Raw genomic sequence first — 17,318 nt, 5'->3', positions numbered from 1 at the left:
ATAACAAATTACCACAGACTTGGCAACTTGAAACAATACACAGTTCTTCTCTTACAGTTCTGGAGGTCAGAAGCCTAAAACCAGTTTCAGTGGGCCAAAATCAAGGTTTCAGCAGGGCCATACCTGAGCAGGAACAGCCATCTTGTGGCTGTGAGAGACTTTGGGGAGAATCGATTTCTTTGTCTTTTCCAGCTTCTAGAGTTGTATTGCTTGCATTCCTTGGCTCATGGCCCCTTCCTCCATCTTCAAAGCCAGCAGCCTAGCATCTTGCTTCAGGCTTCATATTGCCTCCTATTTCAGAGTCAAAACTCTCTCTGCCCCTCTCTCATAAAGAGACTAGTGATCACATTAGGGCCCACCTGGATAATCCAGAATAATCTCCCCATTTCGAGATCCTTAATTTATTCACATTTGCAAAGTCTCTTTTTCACATAAGGTAACATTCATCGGTTCCCGGGACTAAGACCTGACATTTTTGGGGGGCATAATTCAGCTTGCCACAGTAGGTAAAAATTCATTGAGCTGCAGTTAAGATTTGTGAATTTTACCTCAGTCAAGAAATGCACAAACTTCTGGAAAAGAGTAATGATTTACATTCCATCATAATAATGAATTAAGACCTAGCAGATCTACTGTCTTCCTATTGAGAGGTCCATGGATCTGAGTAGAAAGAGAAGAAAAGTGGGATTGAGTACCTAAAAGGGAGGTGGGAGCCTCAAGTGTGGGTCTAAAGACAAAAATAGGCTGACCACTAGTCATTCTAGAGATTCTGGGAAAGGTTTCCTGAATGATAAAAATAAGCATACAAGAAGAGAGGCCTTCCTCTCCCGCCATTGAATATTGCCATGTCTGGAATGAAAAGTAGATGCATTCTGACTTTTCACCTTCCTCGCAGACACCAACCTTGGCATGTATACAAGTCTTTCCTGTATGTGCAGGATCAGTTCCTATCCCACTGTGGTACCTGCAGAATCTGGGCTTCTCACACTATCTGAAAGTCCCTGAGAAGGAGAGAGTTATAGTAACTAAACAACCAGGCCCTGAGATGCATATTGGCTAGGAATGGCAGGGGCTGACACCGTGAACTGTGCAAAGAGAATATGGGACAGCTGTCCAGGGCCCTCAGTGACGGGTAGGAGTTAGGAAGGCCCTGCCCAGCCCTCTGAGTCATAGCCATAGCCATCCTCTGAGGAATGGACACCGCATTGTGGGGGTTGGGGTTGAGGGCTATGTCTATAGATAAGTACTAATGTCTAGACTGCTGTAAGGGGAGGTGAAGGAGGGCAGAGTCCTGAAACCCCAGAGCTTGTAGGTTCTGTCTCTACATTTTCTATGCCTGTGAAGCCTGAGCCTAGGCCCTGTGGGAAGGACAGTCAAGAAAGGAAGATTACTTTGTTGTTGCTGTTGTGGGGGTCCTGGCAGCTGCAGAGACAGAAATATCTCTAATTCCATGAGCGGTCATACGAGGCAAGAGAAGCTGCTTACAGCATGGACTTAGTTTCAGGGATTGGACAGAGTCAAGAGCTGGGGTGAGGAGGTTTACCCTAGGTAGGGGTGATAAGATGTCAGCCGCCTATTCCCTCGACATGCATGTCCTGCCAGAAGACCTGTCCCCGGGCTGGGAATCTTATATTACCTTCCTCTCCAACGAGAAGAGAAGTTCAAGGCTCACAGACATGTGCACACACAGCTCAATGCACTCAGCTCCCCCTGCACCACTCCTGCCCCCACTATCTACAGGAGATTGACTCCTGCTGTGCACATAAGCTGGGATAATCGGGGTTTCTAAACATCAGCTTCAAGAGTCCAATGTCCCAAGTGGTGGGCGGCTTGGGGACGAGGTACTCTTTCCCATACCCTTGGCTTTTGTGTGGCCTGGAGCTGCTGATATAAAGATTGGAGTGTGACACAAGGTATTCCTTTCAAAAACACAAAGGCCTATACTTTGAGCCCTCCCATTTCAATCCCCCACCACGCTTCACCTTTAAGAACTCCAACTCCACTTTCATCCCAGTTCTCAGGTTCAAGGCCTCACAAGGCCAAAATCCTGAAGTTACCCTTCTCAAACTCCCCTGCCTTTAACATCATCAGAATCAACCTCCTACCCTCACTCTGTCCCAGCAGCAATAGCCTGCTAATCTTTTAGCCACTAATCTTTTAGGCACTAATCTGCTTTCCAAACTCTTGGCACCTGAACTATTTATAGCAGTGTTTCATGCCCCCCCAAGAACCCTATTCTTTTCTGATGACCCCCACCAATCAAAACACTCAGAGGACTGTGGGTATAAGAGGCTGGGGAGGCAGGCATAGCAACCAGAGCTGGATACTGATGTGAACTTCATCTCTCTCCCCAGTATATTCCAAAGCCCTCGACTTCTAGCCCATACTAAACCCTATATCCCTTGCTCTTAGCATCCCCTTAATATATCAGGCAGCAGTTGAGGGACACCCTTCCTGACATAGCCTATAGACATTCAGGCCTAGAGACCCTCCAAAGACCTCTGGAAGCTCCCCTAAGCTCACCCCCTGGGCCAGGCTCAGTAAACATCAAAGGAAAGCCCTAGAGAGACACCTCCCTCTCTCTAAGGATTCCCACCCAAAGGCCTAGCCCCTGGGGACCTGGACGGGGATAAGAATGGGAAAATCTAGGGAAGGCAATGAGAGGGATGAGTTGGTTCAAGGAGGATTTTCAACCTCCAAAGAGACTTCTGTCACCAAAAACTGAGAGTATGAAGGCACCAACCCCTTCTCTCTCACACTTTTCTCCATTCTTTGTTGACAGTCAAGGCCATCATGAGGTGAACTCAGGCTCAGGGTCCATTGCAGGAGCAGAAGGAGACAGAATCCATTCATTTGTTCATTTATTCATTCATTCATTCATTCATGCATCCCACAAACATGTCTTGGCACCTAGTGTGTGCCAGGGGATGTCTAGCCTCATACAGACCAAGAAACACATTTTTCTCAAACTTTTCTGGATGGAAATCTCTGTCCAGCCTCTTTCCAGAGAAGTTCCTTCTCTCTGAGGGCTCTCAAGAGTTCCCCAGCCATTCTAGGAAGTTTGGCCCTTTCTGGAGAATAGATAGTATGGTTAGTCAATGATTTGTACAAAATAGGAAGGTTTTTTCCCCTCTTGCCCAAGATGGGCAAGAATATGGCTGAAGAAGTACCCTTGGCAGAAGGGAGAATAGGAGGTACTTAATGTGGGTGAGGTGTCTGTCTAAGGAAGAAAGGTTACATCACACTAGGTGTATATGGATGGTATGCTGGAGTGGGGTGAGTAGAATAGAAATGAAATGATTGAGCCTTTCTTCTTTCCCTTTTCCCAGAAAAGGCTCAACATCAACTATATAGCCAACATGTCCAAGTAAGAACTCCTTCTAATCTTTTGAACCTGTGAATTGCTCCCTACCCCAATCCAAGTATTTCCCTTTGGGGTAGGGGGATTTCCAATCTCTCCCTAACTTGTGTCCTTGGATTCTATCCCAATTATCTCTACCTTTGCCCCATCCTATGCTCCTGGAGCCTCTTCTCCTAATCCTAAGAATATTTTTTTTCTCCCCACTTCCCTTATTTCCTCTTCCCTGCACTTCCAATCCCCCTCTCCATCCTCTTTCTGGTTTTCTCCCCATAGGGTGTTTAAGAAGACCAGCTCCAATGGGAAGGTGAGAGAACCTGGCCCAGCTGGGCAAATGAGAGGGCAAAAGGGATAGGTGTGTACATCCTTCAAGGTCTCAGGGGTCTGTGTTGGGGGCTTCAGGGGAATCCATTCAAAAATGATTGTGAGAATAACATGGGAAGTTGTTCCACAACAGCTCTCCATCTACCTGGGGAAACGCGACTTCGTGGACCATGTGGACATGGTGGAACCCATTGGTCAGTGAGTCCAAAAAGGGGAAGCCTGGGGAAAGAGGAATGGAAACTAGGGAGTAAAAGAAAGTCCAGGACAGACTGTGCAGAAAAGGAGGCAAATTAAAGGGAAGAATGGGAAGAACCATTTCAGGGATCATCTTCTATTTCATAGTCTTGAGAGTTTTTCCTGACCAAAGTGCTGTCTGTCCTCTCCACAGATGGTGTAGTCCTGGTTGATCCTGAGTACTTAAAAGGTCGAAAGTGTAAGTGGAAATCCTTGTCGGTCTTTGTGTGTTTCAGACAGGTAACCCGATGAGCGGATTGCATCAGAGTATAAGAAAACCAGAAAGTGGCAGGAACTGTGAATGCCTTCTCTGGTGGAGGCTGACAACTGGGAATTCCAGCCCAGTGTGGCCAAATTTTATAATTGTTAACGAGGAACTGTAAATGAAGCTCAAAATAAGACTTTTAGAGGCCCAAAGTGTGAAAAGATTATGGCGCCCCTTACCCAAATCATATTCAAAGTAAATATCTAAAGCATAAATTAAATTTTATTTTTCAAAATTGCACAAAACTTACACTTGTGCTGAAATTAAAATAGCTTCTTTCAGAATTTCGGATTTTCTCTATTATTACTGGTGGTGCCCCTGCTTGGCTACTGACCTGAATCTTAGACTGCCTATCGAATGATCCAATAAGTCAGAAATCCATATTTTAATGCAAATTTCCTGATTTTCAAATGTTGGCAACTCACTAAAAGACTTAGAAGCCTGGATAGATTATAAACTTTTTTTTTCTGTTGGCTAGATGTGACCTTCAGGCTGCCATTTTGCAACCTCTGGTATACGTGTTTCCATCTCCTTTTTTGTGTAGGGAAACGGACTGACCTTTTATTCAAGAAAAAATTCCCAAACAAAAACCAAAACAACAACCACAGGAAGTAACCATAAGAAACATTACTCTGGCAGCAGTACTACAGATCAAGATTATGCTGATTTGTTTTTGTTGTTGTTGCTGTTTTTTTTCCTTTTAATTCTCACTGTGGATTAACCCCACTGTGATCCAACTAGACTGAAAATTGGGGTTGATTTGAAAAAGGTGCTGAATGGGTTGATGAGTACTAGTTCAGATGTAACCGTTAGATATTGGAGAATAAAGTAGCTCCGCCTCCCGGGTTCACGCCATTCTCCTGCCTCAGCCTCCAGGTAGCTGGGACTACAGGCGCCGCCACCTCGCCCGGCTAGTTTTTTTGTAGTTTTTAGTAGAGACGGGGTTTCACCGTGTTAGCCAGGATGGTCTCGATCTCCTGACCTCGCGATCCGCCCGTCTCGGCCTCCCAAAGTGCTAGGATTACAGGCTTGCGCCACCACGCCCGGCCTGAAAGAAATCTTTAGTTAAAAATATATGTTGTTCCAGGAAGAGAATGAGTTTTTCCTTTTATTCTAATCTTTTTTTAATGTCCCCTTAGTAGAGTTTTATATTACTTTTCATTGAAGTTGTGCATATTTCTTGTTTATTCTTAGTTTTTCAACATGGTTTGTTACCTCTATGAAGATTGTCTTGTTTGTGTCACATTTTCTAATGTGTTTTTTATCAAGGTACATTTGTGGATGTAAAATATGCTTAATCTATACTGTGGAGTGATAAAGGCCAGTGATAGGGCAGTATATGTGATAGTGTGAACTAATTGTTAACAAAAATATATCTAGAATCTCTCTCTGTATAATTTCTTACAACTGCATGTGACTCTACAATGATCTCAAAATACAAAGTTTAACTTCAAAAAGGCAATGAGAGAAAAGTAAAAAATACCTAAGGTGGCCTTGTGTTCAATTCTAGCAACAGACAAAGTTGAGAAGCACACATAACAGATATTAACAGTAGTTATCTGTGGAACATGATATATTATGGTGGAGCTTTGATTTGTCTTTTTGTTTGTATTTTCTGATGCTCAGACAATTAACATATATTTTGTGGAATAAACACAACTATACATTAATAACTTTAGAATAGATACTCACTTTAAAAGAAAATAAAAACAAGCTATTTCCTAGCATGCAAAAAAGGACAATTCTAAACTGCTAGAGAGCCAATTAGAGCTTCAGTTGGGGGTAGGAGTTGCATGATGCAGTTAATGTCTTAGTCTGCTGCCCTCCGAACAAAGGCACAGAAAACAATTCAAAGAACAAGTCATCTGATTAACATCCTTACCTCAGGTGCTACTAGATCCCCTTCTGCCTCACCCATCCTGACCTTTTTTCTGTCTCATTCCTCATCTTTTTCATTTCTTCTCTCACCCTGCCTCCTACCAGCCACCTCTTTTCCTCTCCTTTTTCCTTTCTGTCTTTTTCCTTTCCTTTGTGCCTTATTTTCTTTTCTTTCTCTTTCCTTTCTCACACTATAATTGGCCATAATTGAGAACAAAGGTGAATCTATTTGTTGTATCTTTTGAAAATTATTAGGTTTCTCTCCATTGTAGAAAAATTAGAAAACATAGATGAAGGAGAGACTGTGTAACCTTACCAGCTTTAATCACTAATCTTTTGATCTTATTCATATTTTCTGTGCAAACATCAAACGTTTCACTAAAATGCTATACTACAAATAATATTTTATAATATTTTAAACCTGTGTCAATATATACAAATCTATAACTTTTTAAGTTGCCTAGTACTATATTGTATGGGGATACCACGATGCCCTGCAATGCACATCTTTTTCATACTTGTTCAATTATTTCTTTAGGCTAAATGCCTAGAAGAGGAATTAACGGCCAAAAGGCATTCACACGTTTAAAGCTTTCTATACCCATTGTCAAATTGCCCTCTAAAACGCTTATACCAATTAAATCTCATTCCTGCAGTACATGAGGCTTCCCATATTGCCCCAGTCCTTATAAACACTGATATTATCAATACTTTCAGGCTTTGCTGTATCTTTTGAATATAGGTTCATTTTCCTCATTCTCAATTTTTTTTTTTTTTGAGACGGAGTCTCGCTCTGTCCCCCAGGCTGGAGTGCAGTGGCCGGATCTCAGCTCACTGCAAGCTCCGCCTCCTGGGTTTACGCCATTCTCCTGCCTCAGCCTCCGGAGTAGCTGGGACTACAGGCGCCCGCCACCTCGCCCGGCTAGTTTTTTGTATTTTTTTTTTTAGTAGAGACGGGGTTTCACCGTGTTAGTCAGGATGGTCTCGATCTCCTGACCTCGTGATCCGCCCGTCTCGGCCTCCCAAAGCGCTGGGATTACAGGCTTGAGCCACCGCGCCCGGCCCCTCATTCTCAATTTGAAAAGCAAATAATCCGGTGTTTGATGTTTTGAGTTCTTAAAAATACCAAAATAAGTTGCTTTCTACTCAAGTGCTGCTGTTGGTAGTTTTTTTTTTTTCTTTGGGTCAGAACCCCTGATAGAAGTAAGGTTACACATTACTGTTGTATATCTTTCCTTGCCTCAACCTCTGTCACCCTGTACTTGGACAGGTATCCCTCTCTACTCCATTCTACATTCCATTAACGCATTTCAGATGCTTTCTATCTGCCTCTCACTTGATTTCTTTCAAATCTTAGATACCAGTTACAAAGTATGAGTTCAGTCATAACTCTTCCATTTCTGTCAGTATCATCATCATCTTCATCCACATCTATAATTATTTTGAAGTTTCCAAAGGGATTCCTTTTTTTTTTTTTTTTTTTTGAGACGGAGACTCACTCTGTTGCCCAGGCTGGAGTGCAGTGTGTGCTGTCAGCCCACAGCAACCTCCACCTCCCAGGTTCAAGCGATTCTTCTGCCTCAGCCTCCCGAGTAGCTGGGATTACAGGTGGCCACCACCACGCCCGGTTAATTTTTGTGTTTTTAGTAAACACAGGGTTTCACCATGTGGGCCAGGCTGGACTCAAACTCCTGACCTCAGGCTATCCGCCCGCCTCAGCCTCCCAAAGTGCTGGGATTACAGGTGTGAGCCACTGTACCCAGCCTCCAAAGGGATTTCTAATACATCAACTCCTCACAACCATCCTATGAGTTAAGTTGAGCACCTATGAGCCTGAGCTTTGGAGTCAGACAGGCCTGGGTTGAAATTCTGAACCATTGCTTAACAGCTCCGAGCTCACTTTCTTTGCCTGTAAAGTGGAGATAATAATACTTCAGAGGGTTGTTTCAAGGTCTAAATAGCATATGTAGAGTTATTAGAGCAGTCCTATTATTGACAGGTGTAATAACTGAGACCCAGAGAAATCAAGAGATTTGTGCAAGTCCTATTCAGGTCCAGGTATTCTGACCCTAAATATTGTTTCTCTTTTTCATGATAAAATATTTCAGGCATAGAGAATTATGTAATGAATACCCTGTACTCATCACCAAGCTTTAAAAAGAATAACAGGCCGGGCGCGGTGGCTCAAGCCTGTAATCCCAGCACTTTGGGAGGCCGAGATGGGCGGATCACGAGGTCAGGAGATCAAGACCATCCTGGCTAATACGGTGAAACCCTGTCTCTACTTAAAAATACAAAAAACTAGCCGGGCGACGAGGCGGGCGCCTGTAGTCCCAGCTACTCGGGAGGCTGAGGCAGGAGAATGGCGTAAACCCGGGAGGCGGAGCTTGTAGTGAGCTGAGATCCGGCCACTGCACTCCAGCCTGGTTGGCAGAGCAAGACTCCATCTCAAAAAAAATAAAATAAAATAAAATAAAATAAAAAGAATAACAGAAACAAACTAAAGCCTCCTGTGTGTCCTTCCTGATCCAGTTTGCCTTCCTCCTCCCTACTCACTGCTTCTCCTCTTTCTCTCCTCCCTCCCCAGATAACAACTATCCTGAATTTGGTGGTTATTATTCTCTTGATGGCTCCATACTTCTACTCCATATTTATGTGTCTATGATCAACTTTGATATTGTCCTACATGCTTTTAAACTTTATATAACCGGTAACAGACTGTACCTATCATTCTGCAGCTAGATATTTTGTTCAGTAGCTTTTTTTTTTTTTTTTTTGGGACAGAGTCTCACTCTGTCACCCCTGCTGGAGGGCAGTGGTGCAATCTCAGCTCACTGCAACCTCTGCCTCCCGGGTTCAAGCGATTCTCCTGCCTCAGCCTCCTAAGTAGCTGGAATTACAGGTGTATGCCACCATGACCGGCTAATTTTTGTGTTTTAGTAGAGATGGGTTTTCACCATGTTGGTCAGGCTGGTCTTGAACTCCTGTTCTCAAGCGATCTCCCCACCTAGGCCTCCCAAATTGCTGGGATTACAGGTGTGAGCTACAGCGCCCAGCCTTGTTCAATAGATTTTGAGATTTAACCATGTTGACACAGGTCTTAGTCTGTTTGTGCTGCTACAGCAAAATACCTGAGACCAGGTAATTTATAAAGAACAGAAATTTATTTTCTCACAATTCTGAAAGCTAGGAAGTCCGAGATCAAGGCTCTAGCAGGTTCTGTTGTCTGATGACGGCTGCTCTCTGCTTCCAAGATGGTGCCTTATTGCTGCATCCTCCAGAGGGGAGAAACATTGTGTCCTTACATGGTGGAAGGTGGAAGGGCAAAAGGTCTCCTTTATAAGGGTCTTAATTCCGTTCATAAAGGAATTTATGAACAAAGAAGCCCCATGATCTAATCACCTCTTAATGGCCATCTTAATACCATCACAATGGCCATTAAGTTTCAACTCCTGAATTATGGAGAGGCCACATACAAACCATAGGGCATTCTTTGAAGTTTTAGTTCATTTATTTCAACCTTGGTTTAGTATTCCATTATGTGAATATACCATACATTTTTTACCAATTCTCCTGTTGATAGATTTTTAGATTATCTCCAGTTTTACGTTCTGACAAACATTGATGCAATGGTCATTATCATATGTATCTCTTTGTAAACATGAACAAAATCTCCTTTAAAGTCAACTTATTAGGTCATACACTACGAGCAGATTTAATTTTACTGGATAATCCCAAATAGTTTTCCAAATTGATTGCATTAATACTCCCACCAGCAGTATGTAAGAACTCCTTATGCTCCACATCTTCATTAACACGTAGTGTTGTCAGATGTAACATTTTTTGACAATCTGATGTGTGTGAAAGCTTATCTCATTGTGGTTTTAATTTGCGTTTATCTGATTACTAATGAGACTAAATATGTTTTCATATGTTATTGGCCATTCCTTCACATTCTTTGCACACTTCTGCAAGGGCCTTTTCACATTCTTTGCACACTTTTATACTGGTACATTATTATTGTTGACATGTGGGAGTCCTTACATATTTTGGACGCTAAACTTCAGTGTGTTATATGTGTTGCAAAGATTTTCTCCCAGGCTTTCCATTTTTTCTTTGTTTGTAAAGACTTTAAACATAAAGAAGACTTTGTTTATAAAGACTTTTAACGTAAATCTTACTGCAGTCAAATGTATTAATAATCTTTTTCTTTGTGCCCATAGCCTTCGATCTTTTTTTTTTTTTTTTTTTTTTTGAGACGGAGTCTTGCTCTGTCGCCCAGGCTGGAGAGGGCAATGACAACGCGATCTTGGCTCACTGCAAGCTCCACCTCCTGGGCTCATGCCATTATCCTGCCTCAGCCTCCCGAGTAGCTGGGACTACAGACGCCTGCCACCACGCCCGGCTAATTTTTTGTATTTTCTTTTTTTTTAGTAGAAATGGGGTTTCACTGTGTTAGCCAGGATGGTCTTGATCTCCTGATCTTGTGATCTACCCGCCTCGGCCTCCCAAAGTGCTGGGATTATAGGCGTGAGCCACCGCGCCCGGCCAGCCTTCGATCATATTACATAACCTCTCTGTGTCTTCTTGACTCAGTTAAGATTCCCCTTCCCACTCAGGCCTGACAGGCCACTCTCTTCCTCCTATGCCTGCAGTGTTTGTCATGTTGACATGTGCCTTTCGCTATGGCCGTGATGACTTGGAAGTGATTGGTCTGACATTCCGAAAAGATCTGTATGTGCAGACCCTGCAAGTGGTCCCAGCTGAATCCAGCAGCCCTAAGGGGCCCCTCACAGTCCTACAGGAGCGACTGCTGCACAAGCTAGGGGACAATGCCTACCCCTTTACCCTGCAGGTACTGACCCCAAGCCCTGGGCAGGCAAGGTCTCCAGGGAAGATTAAGAGAGGAAGCTCAAGAAGGACAACAAGGGAGAGGGTTCCCTATTTCTTTTGCATTTGTTTATATTCTTTTCTTTTCTACTTCTTTTCTGATCTCCTTTTTGTCCCCTAGATGGTGACCAACCTGCCCTGTTCTGTGACACTGCAGCCAGGTCCTGAAGATGCAGGAAAGGTGAGGACTGGGTTCTAAGAAAGAAGATGGTAGTGCCAGGGAAGAGGAACAGTGGGATAGTCAAGACTGGAGAAATGGACAGCTAAGGAAAGAGGTCAGGCATTTTCTTATAGGCCCATGAGGAAGGGAGGACAGCACTGGAAATTAGCTCTCTTTGCCCTTGTCCTTTTATAGCCCTGTGGGATTGACTTTGAAGTGAAGAGTTTCTGTGCTGAAAACCCGGAGGAGACAGTCTCCAAGAGGTATTCTTTGGTTGTCCCCAAAAATCCCTGCCTCCAGCCTCTGCCAGGAAACAGATCCTGCTCTCATGACAGAAATAGCCCCACTTCTAACCTCCACAGCATCGTCGCCACCAGTGACACCCGGTTCTGAGCCCCCTCTGACTTATCTTCTTTGATCTAGGGCAGGGGTCAGCGAACTTTTCTGTAATGGGCCAAAAAAAAAGAAATAATTGACTTTTTGAGCCATGTAGTCTCTGTTGCAAATACTCAACTCTGCTGTTGTAGTGCAAACGCAGTCACAGATAGTATAGAAATGAATGAGTGTGGCTGTGTGTCCAATAGAACTTTACTTATGAACACTGAAATTTGAATTTCATGTAATGTCCACATGTCATAAAATAGCATTGTTCTTTGATTTATTTCAACCATTTACAAATGTAATATAACCATTCTCAGCTCGTGGGCCATAGGAAAACAAGCATCAGGCCAGATTTGGCCAGTGGGCCACAGTTTACTAACCTTTGGTCTACATACTTACATTAAGGGACTAGAGGAGTTCTCTGAGGAGGCCTTCCTCTGCTCCCATTCTTAAGTAACGATTGGACTATGAGGGTGGCATGGGAGAGGTCTATGGGTCTGAAAGGAGGACGCTCTGGCTAATCCCTTGGTCTCTGCTCAGAGACTATGTGCGGCTGGTTGTCCGGAAAGTACAATTTGCACCACCAGAGGCAGGCCCTGGCCCCTCAGCCCAGACCATCCGCCGCTTCCTTCTGTCAGCTCAGCCCCTACAACTCCAGGCCTGGATGGACAGTGAGGTTTGTGACCCCCACTTTTTGCCTTCCACTCCAGAACCCCTCTGATGCCCTTTCTTCACTGATTTCCTACTTGGGCAGGCAGAGATGGGAGCCAGGGTGGCAACAGTGCTAAGGAAGCAGGGGTTCTAGGTCTCCATCTGCGCATTTTTCCTCCAGCCTTGACATGGGTCCCTCTTCCTGCTTTAGGTTCACTACCATGGAGAACCCATCTCTGTCAATGTTTCTATCAACAACTGCACCAACAAGGTCATCAAAAAAATCAAGATTTCAGGTGAGTTTCTTTTTCCATCCCTGTGCACCTGGTCCCAAAGCCACAGGTCTTTTCCCAAAATTCTGCCTCACTTACCTGTCTGCATTCATCTAGGCTTTCCTTCTAACATGGGCTTGTCAAAATGCATATCTTATTTTGTCAATGAGCATGTCTCACTGCATCATGTATAGTGTGCCTATGTATAAGGTCACATCTAAGGACACTGAGCTGGGGTCTCAAGGATGACTGACTGATTATAATCATGTGCTTTTCCTGGCTTGTTCAGTTGACCAAATCACAGATGTTGTCCTGTATTCACTAGACAAGTACACCAAGACTGTGTTCATTCAGGAATTCACGTGAGCTGGTGCTGGGGCTAGGGTCAGAGAGCCAAGGGTGGGTGGTGGAAAGAGGTCCAGGAAACAGGTGAGGGGGTTGGGGGAAAAAGGGTGGTGGAAGATCCCAGGGAGGGATTCTCAGGAGAACTAGATGGAGGAGATGCAACTTACCCCCAGGAGTCCCATCACTATGCTGAGCGAGGGCAGGGGCATAAGGATTTCCCACCAGAACTAATTCCTCCCAGTCTTCACAGTTAAGCATGTCACCTCTCTTGGATACTCCAGTAGGTTCTTGTATAAGCTTGTACAAGATAATCTTGGGAGTAAAAGTATGCTTAGTCAGCAAGCCCAGCCTAAATTCTTCTCTTGTTCTTCTTTTGAAGGGAGACTGTAGCTGCTAATTCCAGCTTCTCCCAGAGCTTTGCAGTAACCCCAATCCTGGCTGCCAGCTGCCAGAAACGGGGCCTGGCACTGGATGGCAAACTTAAGCATGAAGATACCAACCTGGCCTCTAGCACGATGTAAGCTCAAATGTAACTCTCAGCCTCCATTTCCCACCCCTCAACCATTCCACATGCTACATTTACAGCTCTGACATTTCATCTTCAGTGAAGCCTATCTGTTTTTTTTTTTTTTTTTTTTTTTTTTGAGACGGAGTCTTGCTCTGCCGCCCAGGCGGCTCTCAGCTCACTGCAAGCTCCGCCTCCCGGGTTCACGCCATTCTCCTGTCTCAGCCTCCCGAGTAGCTGGGACTACAGGCGCCCGCCTCGTCGCCCGGCTCGTTTTTTGTATTTTTTAGTAGAGACGGGGTTTCACCGTATTAGCCAGGATGGTCTCGATCTCCTGACCTCGTGATCCGCCCGTCTCGGCCTCCCAAAGTGCTGAGATTACAGGCTTGAGCCACCGCGCCCGGCGCCTATCTGTTTTTTAAAGTGTCTCTAGGGCAGTGTTCAGAGACTCCTCCAGGCCTAAGGGCCAGCAGCAAGCTCAATAATGCCTGTGGGACCAACGGCAGGCTTAGATCATAGGCAGAAAAAAAGGAAAACATGGAGAGGAAAACAATCCTTATGTTGTATACGATTTCACAGTTCACAAAGGTCCTACATATGTACTATGTTATCTTTGTGAGAATCCCACTAAAGTAGCCTGGATAGGTGTTCTTATTTCCTTTTACACTTAAGGACCCTGAGGCTCAGAGAGAAGAAGTAACTCATTTAAGGTGGCATAGCTGTTAAGTGGTAGACGTGGACAGGATTATATCACATGTCATCCGGCTCTGAATACTGTGATCTCTACAGAAGCTACTCTCTAGAAAAGATAAAGATGAAGTAGAAGACTAGGAGATGAGAAATGGAGGAAAAGGAGGACAAAAAAGGAAAATGATGCAACAGGAATTAATAGAATTCTAGGAAGTCATTCACTTGGTTCTGTGCCTTCAGAGGCCCTAGTGTTAGATGTGTCTCCCACCAAAAACCACCTGCCACTATCAAGTGTAATCCCTCCATCTCTCCCTACGCCTTATCAATCAAGTAGCTATAGACTGTTATTGCTAGAAATATCCTTAGAAATCTTCCAAACTGCATTATTTTATATGTAAGAGATCAGCAGCCCAGAGCAATGAAGAGATTTTCTCAAGCTCATACAGCTTTCAGTGTCTTTTTTTTTTTTTTTTTTTTTTTTTTGAGGCGGAGTCTCGCTCTGTCGCCCAGACTGGAGTGCAGTGGCCAGATCTCAGCTCACTGCAAGCTCCGCCTCCGGGTTTACGCCATTCTCCTGCCTCAGCCTCCCGAGTAGCTGGGACTACAGGCGCCCGCCACCTCGCCCGGCTAGTTTTTGTATTTTTAGTAGAGACGGGGTTTCACCGTGTTAGCCAGGATGGTCTCGATCTCCTGACCTCGTGATCCGCCCGTCTCGGCCTCCCAAAGTGCTGGGATTACAGGCTTGAGCCACCGCGCCCGGCCTAGCTTTCAGTGTCTTATTTTTCAATCAGTGGGTTTTTTACTGAACACCTATTACATGCTCATTCCTATGCTAAGCAATGTGGAGAATACAAAGAAGTTTAAGACAGCCTTCAGTCAATTTATGGCCTAGATGAGGAACAAAGAGAGATGCAAATACAACCCAACAGTTAAATGTTAGTGCACGTGGTTCAGAGTAAACGTGCAACAAAGTTAAAAGAAGCCAGGAGAGCTGGTGAGGGCTTCCTGGAGGAGGTAGAATGAGCTAGATCTTGAAGAATGTGAAGGATCTGGATACCAACAGAGGAAAAAAGAGAGCATTCTAGACTAGGGACACAGCATGGGCCAAGGCTAGAAGGTGGGAATCCACCATGGCATGTTCTGATCATGGAGAGAAGATGGGTCTGCTTAGGTTGTATCCCAGGAGTTAGGGCAGAAAAGGTTAGAGAGGCTAGATCGGGCAAGGTTGTTAGGGGTCTTGAAAGTCAGGCAGAGTAGTTGTTATATTCAAAATGTAGGCTCTTGAGCAGAGGGTGACATGGTAAAAGTGAATGTTAGGAAGAGAAATGTGGTCTCAATGGGTAGGAGAGGTTAGAGCCTGGGAGATATTCTGCAATAAGACTAAACATAATAGGGTGTGGTGATGGGAATGCATGAGAAGAAACTGGGGACTGAATGAATTACTCCTCATGCTCCCAAACACCCCAAAACAAATACTACAACCTCCAGTATTAGACCTGGAATGGACAAAGAGCTGCTGGGGATCCTGGTGTCCTACAAAGTCAGAGTCAACCTGATGGTGTCCTGTGGTGGGTAAGTGAGGGTTCTGGGTCTGTCTGGGAAAGGGCTGAGGAGTCAAGGGTTTTTCGCTTCTGTTTTTCTCCCAGTTAGATTGACCCAATCAAACCATTCCCCACCCCTTCTCCCAGACCAGGTTCCCAAACCGGTGAGCTCAGTGAGCAAGTCACTTTCCCTTCCAGAAACACATTCTGTGGCTGGCTCATTAGGTCTTATGATCCCTCATCCCCTAGTGAAACTAGGTTGCCCCTTCTCTATTTCCTGCTGCTAATTTTGGGTGTCATTCTACCCACAGCATCCTAGGAGACCTGACAGCCAGGTGAGAGACTGTGGGGTAAGGGGACTTGGGCAAGAAGAGGAGGACAAGGGGATAAGGAGAGCAAAATAATGATTGATTCGGGAGGGTATGAAGGCATCCAAAGACTGGAAAACTAAGGGAGGGAGGTCCAGGGATTGGGCTTGTAGAGAGAGGAGATGTAACTCTACCTTGGGATCCTTGCAGCGATGTTGGTGTGGAGCTACCCTTGGTCCTGATCCATCCGAAGCCATCTCAAGGTGAGTGACCAGGTGGAACTCACAGGAACGGTTGTCCTGAGGACTGGGGTCCAAGCTATTCTGATCTCATGAATTGGAGACTAGCAGTTTGCCTGGGGATGGAATAGCAATAGGTAGGCTGGGTGTTTAGGTTTTCAGGGGAAGTGTGTGTGTCATGTGTGCTGGAGACGAAGGATTGGGAAGTGGGGGGGGGAAAGTAAAGATACTTCTTCAGGGAACCGAAGAGCCCCTAATCAGCTTCAGCTCCGTTTTTTCCCGCCCTCTCCATGCTTGCTACAGAGGCTGCTAGGTAATGGAATACAAGACTGGGAAGCCCCATTCCCCTCTTCCCATTGCCACCCTTCATGTTATGATGATGGAAATGTGAAAATGCTTCCCTGGGGTGCTTTCAATACGTGTGCAGTGGAAACATATGGCTTAGCTTCGTGTCACAGTTCCCTGCTTTTCATATGCCCTCCTTTCCCTTTCTGCATCCCCCCCGCCCTCCACCTTCTGCTCTTGTTGGAATCATCCTTCCCCCTCATCCCCTTCCCATTTTTCTTTTTCCTTTTCCCCCACCCCCCTCGCCCTTACTTCTTTTGTCTTTCGTTCTTTGATACCTTCCCTCCTTCCCACCCCTCATCCTTATTTCCCTTCCAGTGCTCCTGGGGGACTTTTGTGCTGGGAAATTTGGGCGAGAATGGAAGGAAACAAGCCAGAGTGGCTGATGGAGGAGTGGGGGCACCAAGAGGGGGCCGAGGAGCCTAGCTGGGAAGCAGGGAGGGGATCACTTTTCTGGGATCAGGAAAAAAGAGTGGACACGGAGGACACCCAGAAAGGGGTTCCTAACCCTCCATTCTCTTCCGCTGCTTCTGCAAGCTCTGAGGACATAGTCATCGAGGAGTTTACGCGGAAAGGCGAGGAGGAGAACCAGAAGGCTGTGGAGGCCGAGGGAGATGAGGGGAGCTGAGCACCTCGCTCTGGTGCCCGTCTGTGTGGGAGCCCCCACTGTAACACTCTAATAAATCAGTGTGTTCAGATGTGCCTGGCGATCTCTTGCCTATTTCCTCTTCCTGGAGGATCATGGAACTGCTGAGAACAATCTTAACCACCTCCACCCCTTCGCCGTGATTACACTACACTTAGCCCGTGCTTTTCCCTTACGCTGACCCCAACTTCCTCTGACACGGTCAGTGGCCATCCCTCTCTCCACCCCGTGACCCCACTCGAGTGGTCATAGGATTGCGCTGAACAGGAGGCACAGTGCAAGCTGT

At 45.2% G+C, this 17,318-nt stretch overlaps 1 protein-coding gene across 1 annotated transcript; it reads left to right on the top strand.

The window, feature by feature from the left end:
• Positions 1 to 1,562: 1,562 nt before the first annotated feature.
• Positions 1,563 to 17,082, top strand: ARR3 (arrestin 3). The gene is made up of 16 exons (XM_033201390.1): positions 1,563 to 1,678; positions 3,635 to 3,665; positions 3,816 to 3,876; positions 4,071 to 4,115; positions 10,715 to 10,914; positions 11,071 to 11,130; positions 11,305 to 11,372; positions 12,031 to 12,166; positions 12,353 to 12,437; positions 12,703 to 12,775; positions 13,138 to 13,275; positions 15,442 to 15,525; positions 15,806 to 15,829; positions 16,013 to 16,065; positions 16,345 to 16,354; positions 16,924 to 17,082. The coding sequence occupies exons 1-16, from the start codon at positions 1,563 to 1,565 to the stop codon at positions 17,012 to 17,014; spliced, it is 1,275 nt and encodes a 424-aa protein (XP_033057281.1). The 3' UTR covers positions 17,015 to 17,082.
• Positions 17,083 to 17,318: the final 236 nt, after the last annotated feature.

The sequence above is a fragment of the Trachypithecus francoisi genome, unplaced genomic scaffold (assembly GCF_009764315.1).
Source record: "Trachypithecus francoisi isolate TF-2019V2 unplaced genomic scaffold, Tfra_2.0 Lachesis_group6, whole genome shotgun sequence".
NCBI lineage: Eukaryota > Metazoa > Chordata > Mammalia > Primates > Cercopithecidae > Trachypithecus > Trachypithecus francoisi.
Note: the sequence above shows the minus strand (reverse complement) of the source record. Positions and strands in the feature narration are given on the sequence as shown.

What these genes read in the sequence shown, in the direction of transcription:
- ARR3 (XM_033201390.1), top strand. Translation starts at nt 1,563, where the DNA reads ATGTCAGCCGCCTATTCCCTCGACATGCATGTCCTGCCAGAAGACCTG. An exon ending in GAGGAGACAGTCTCCAAGAG is followed by an intron (nt 11,373 to 12,030) that starts GTATTCTTTGGT and finishes GTCTCTGCTCAG; the next exon opens with AGACTATGTGCGGCTGGTTG. An exon ending in CTAGGAGACCTGACAGCCAG is followed by an intron (nt 15,830 to 16,012) that starts GTGAGAGACTGT and finishes GGATCCTTGCAG; the next exon opens with CGATGTTGGTGTGGAGCTAC.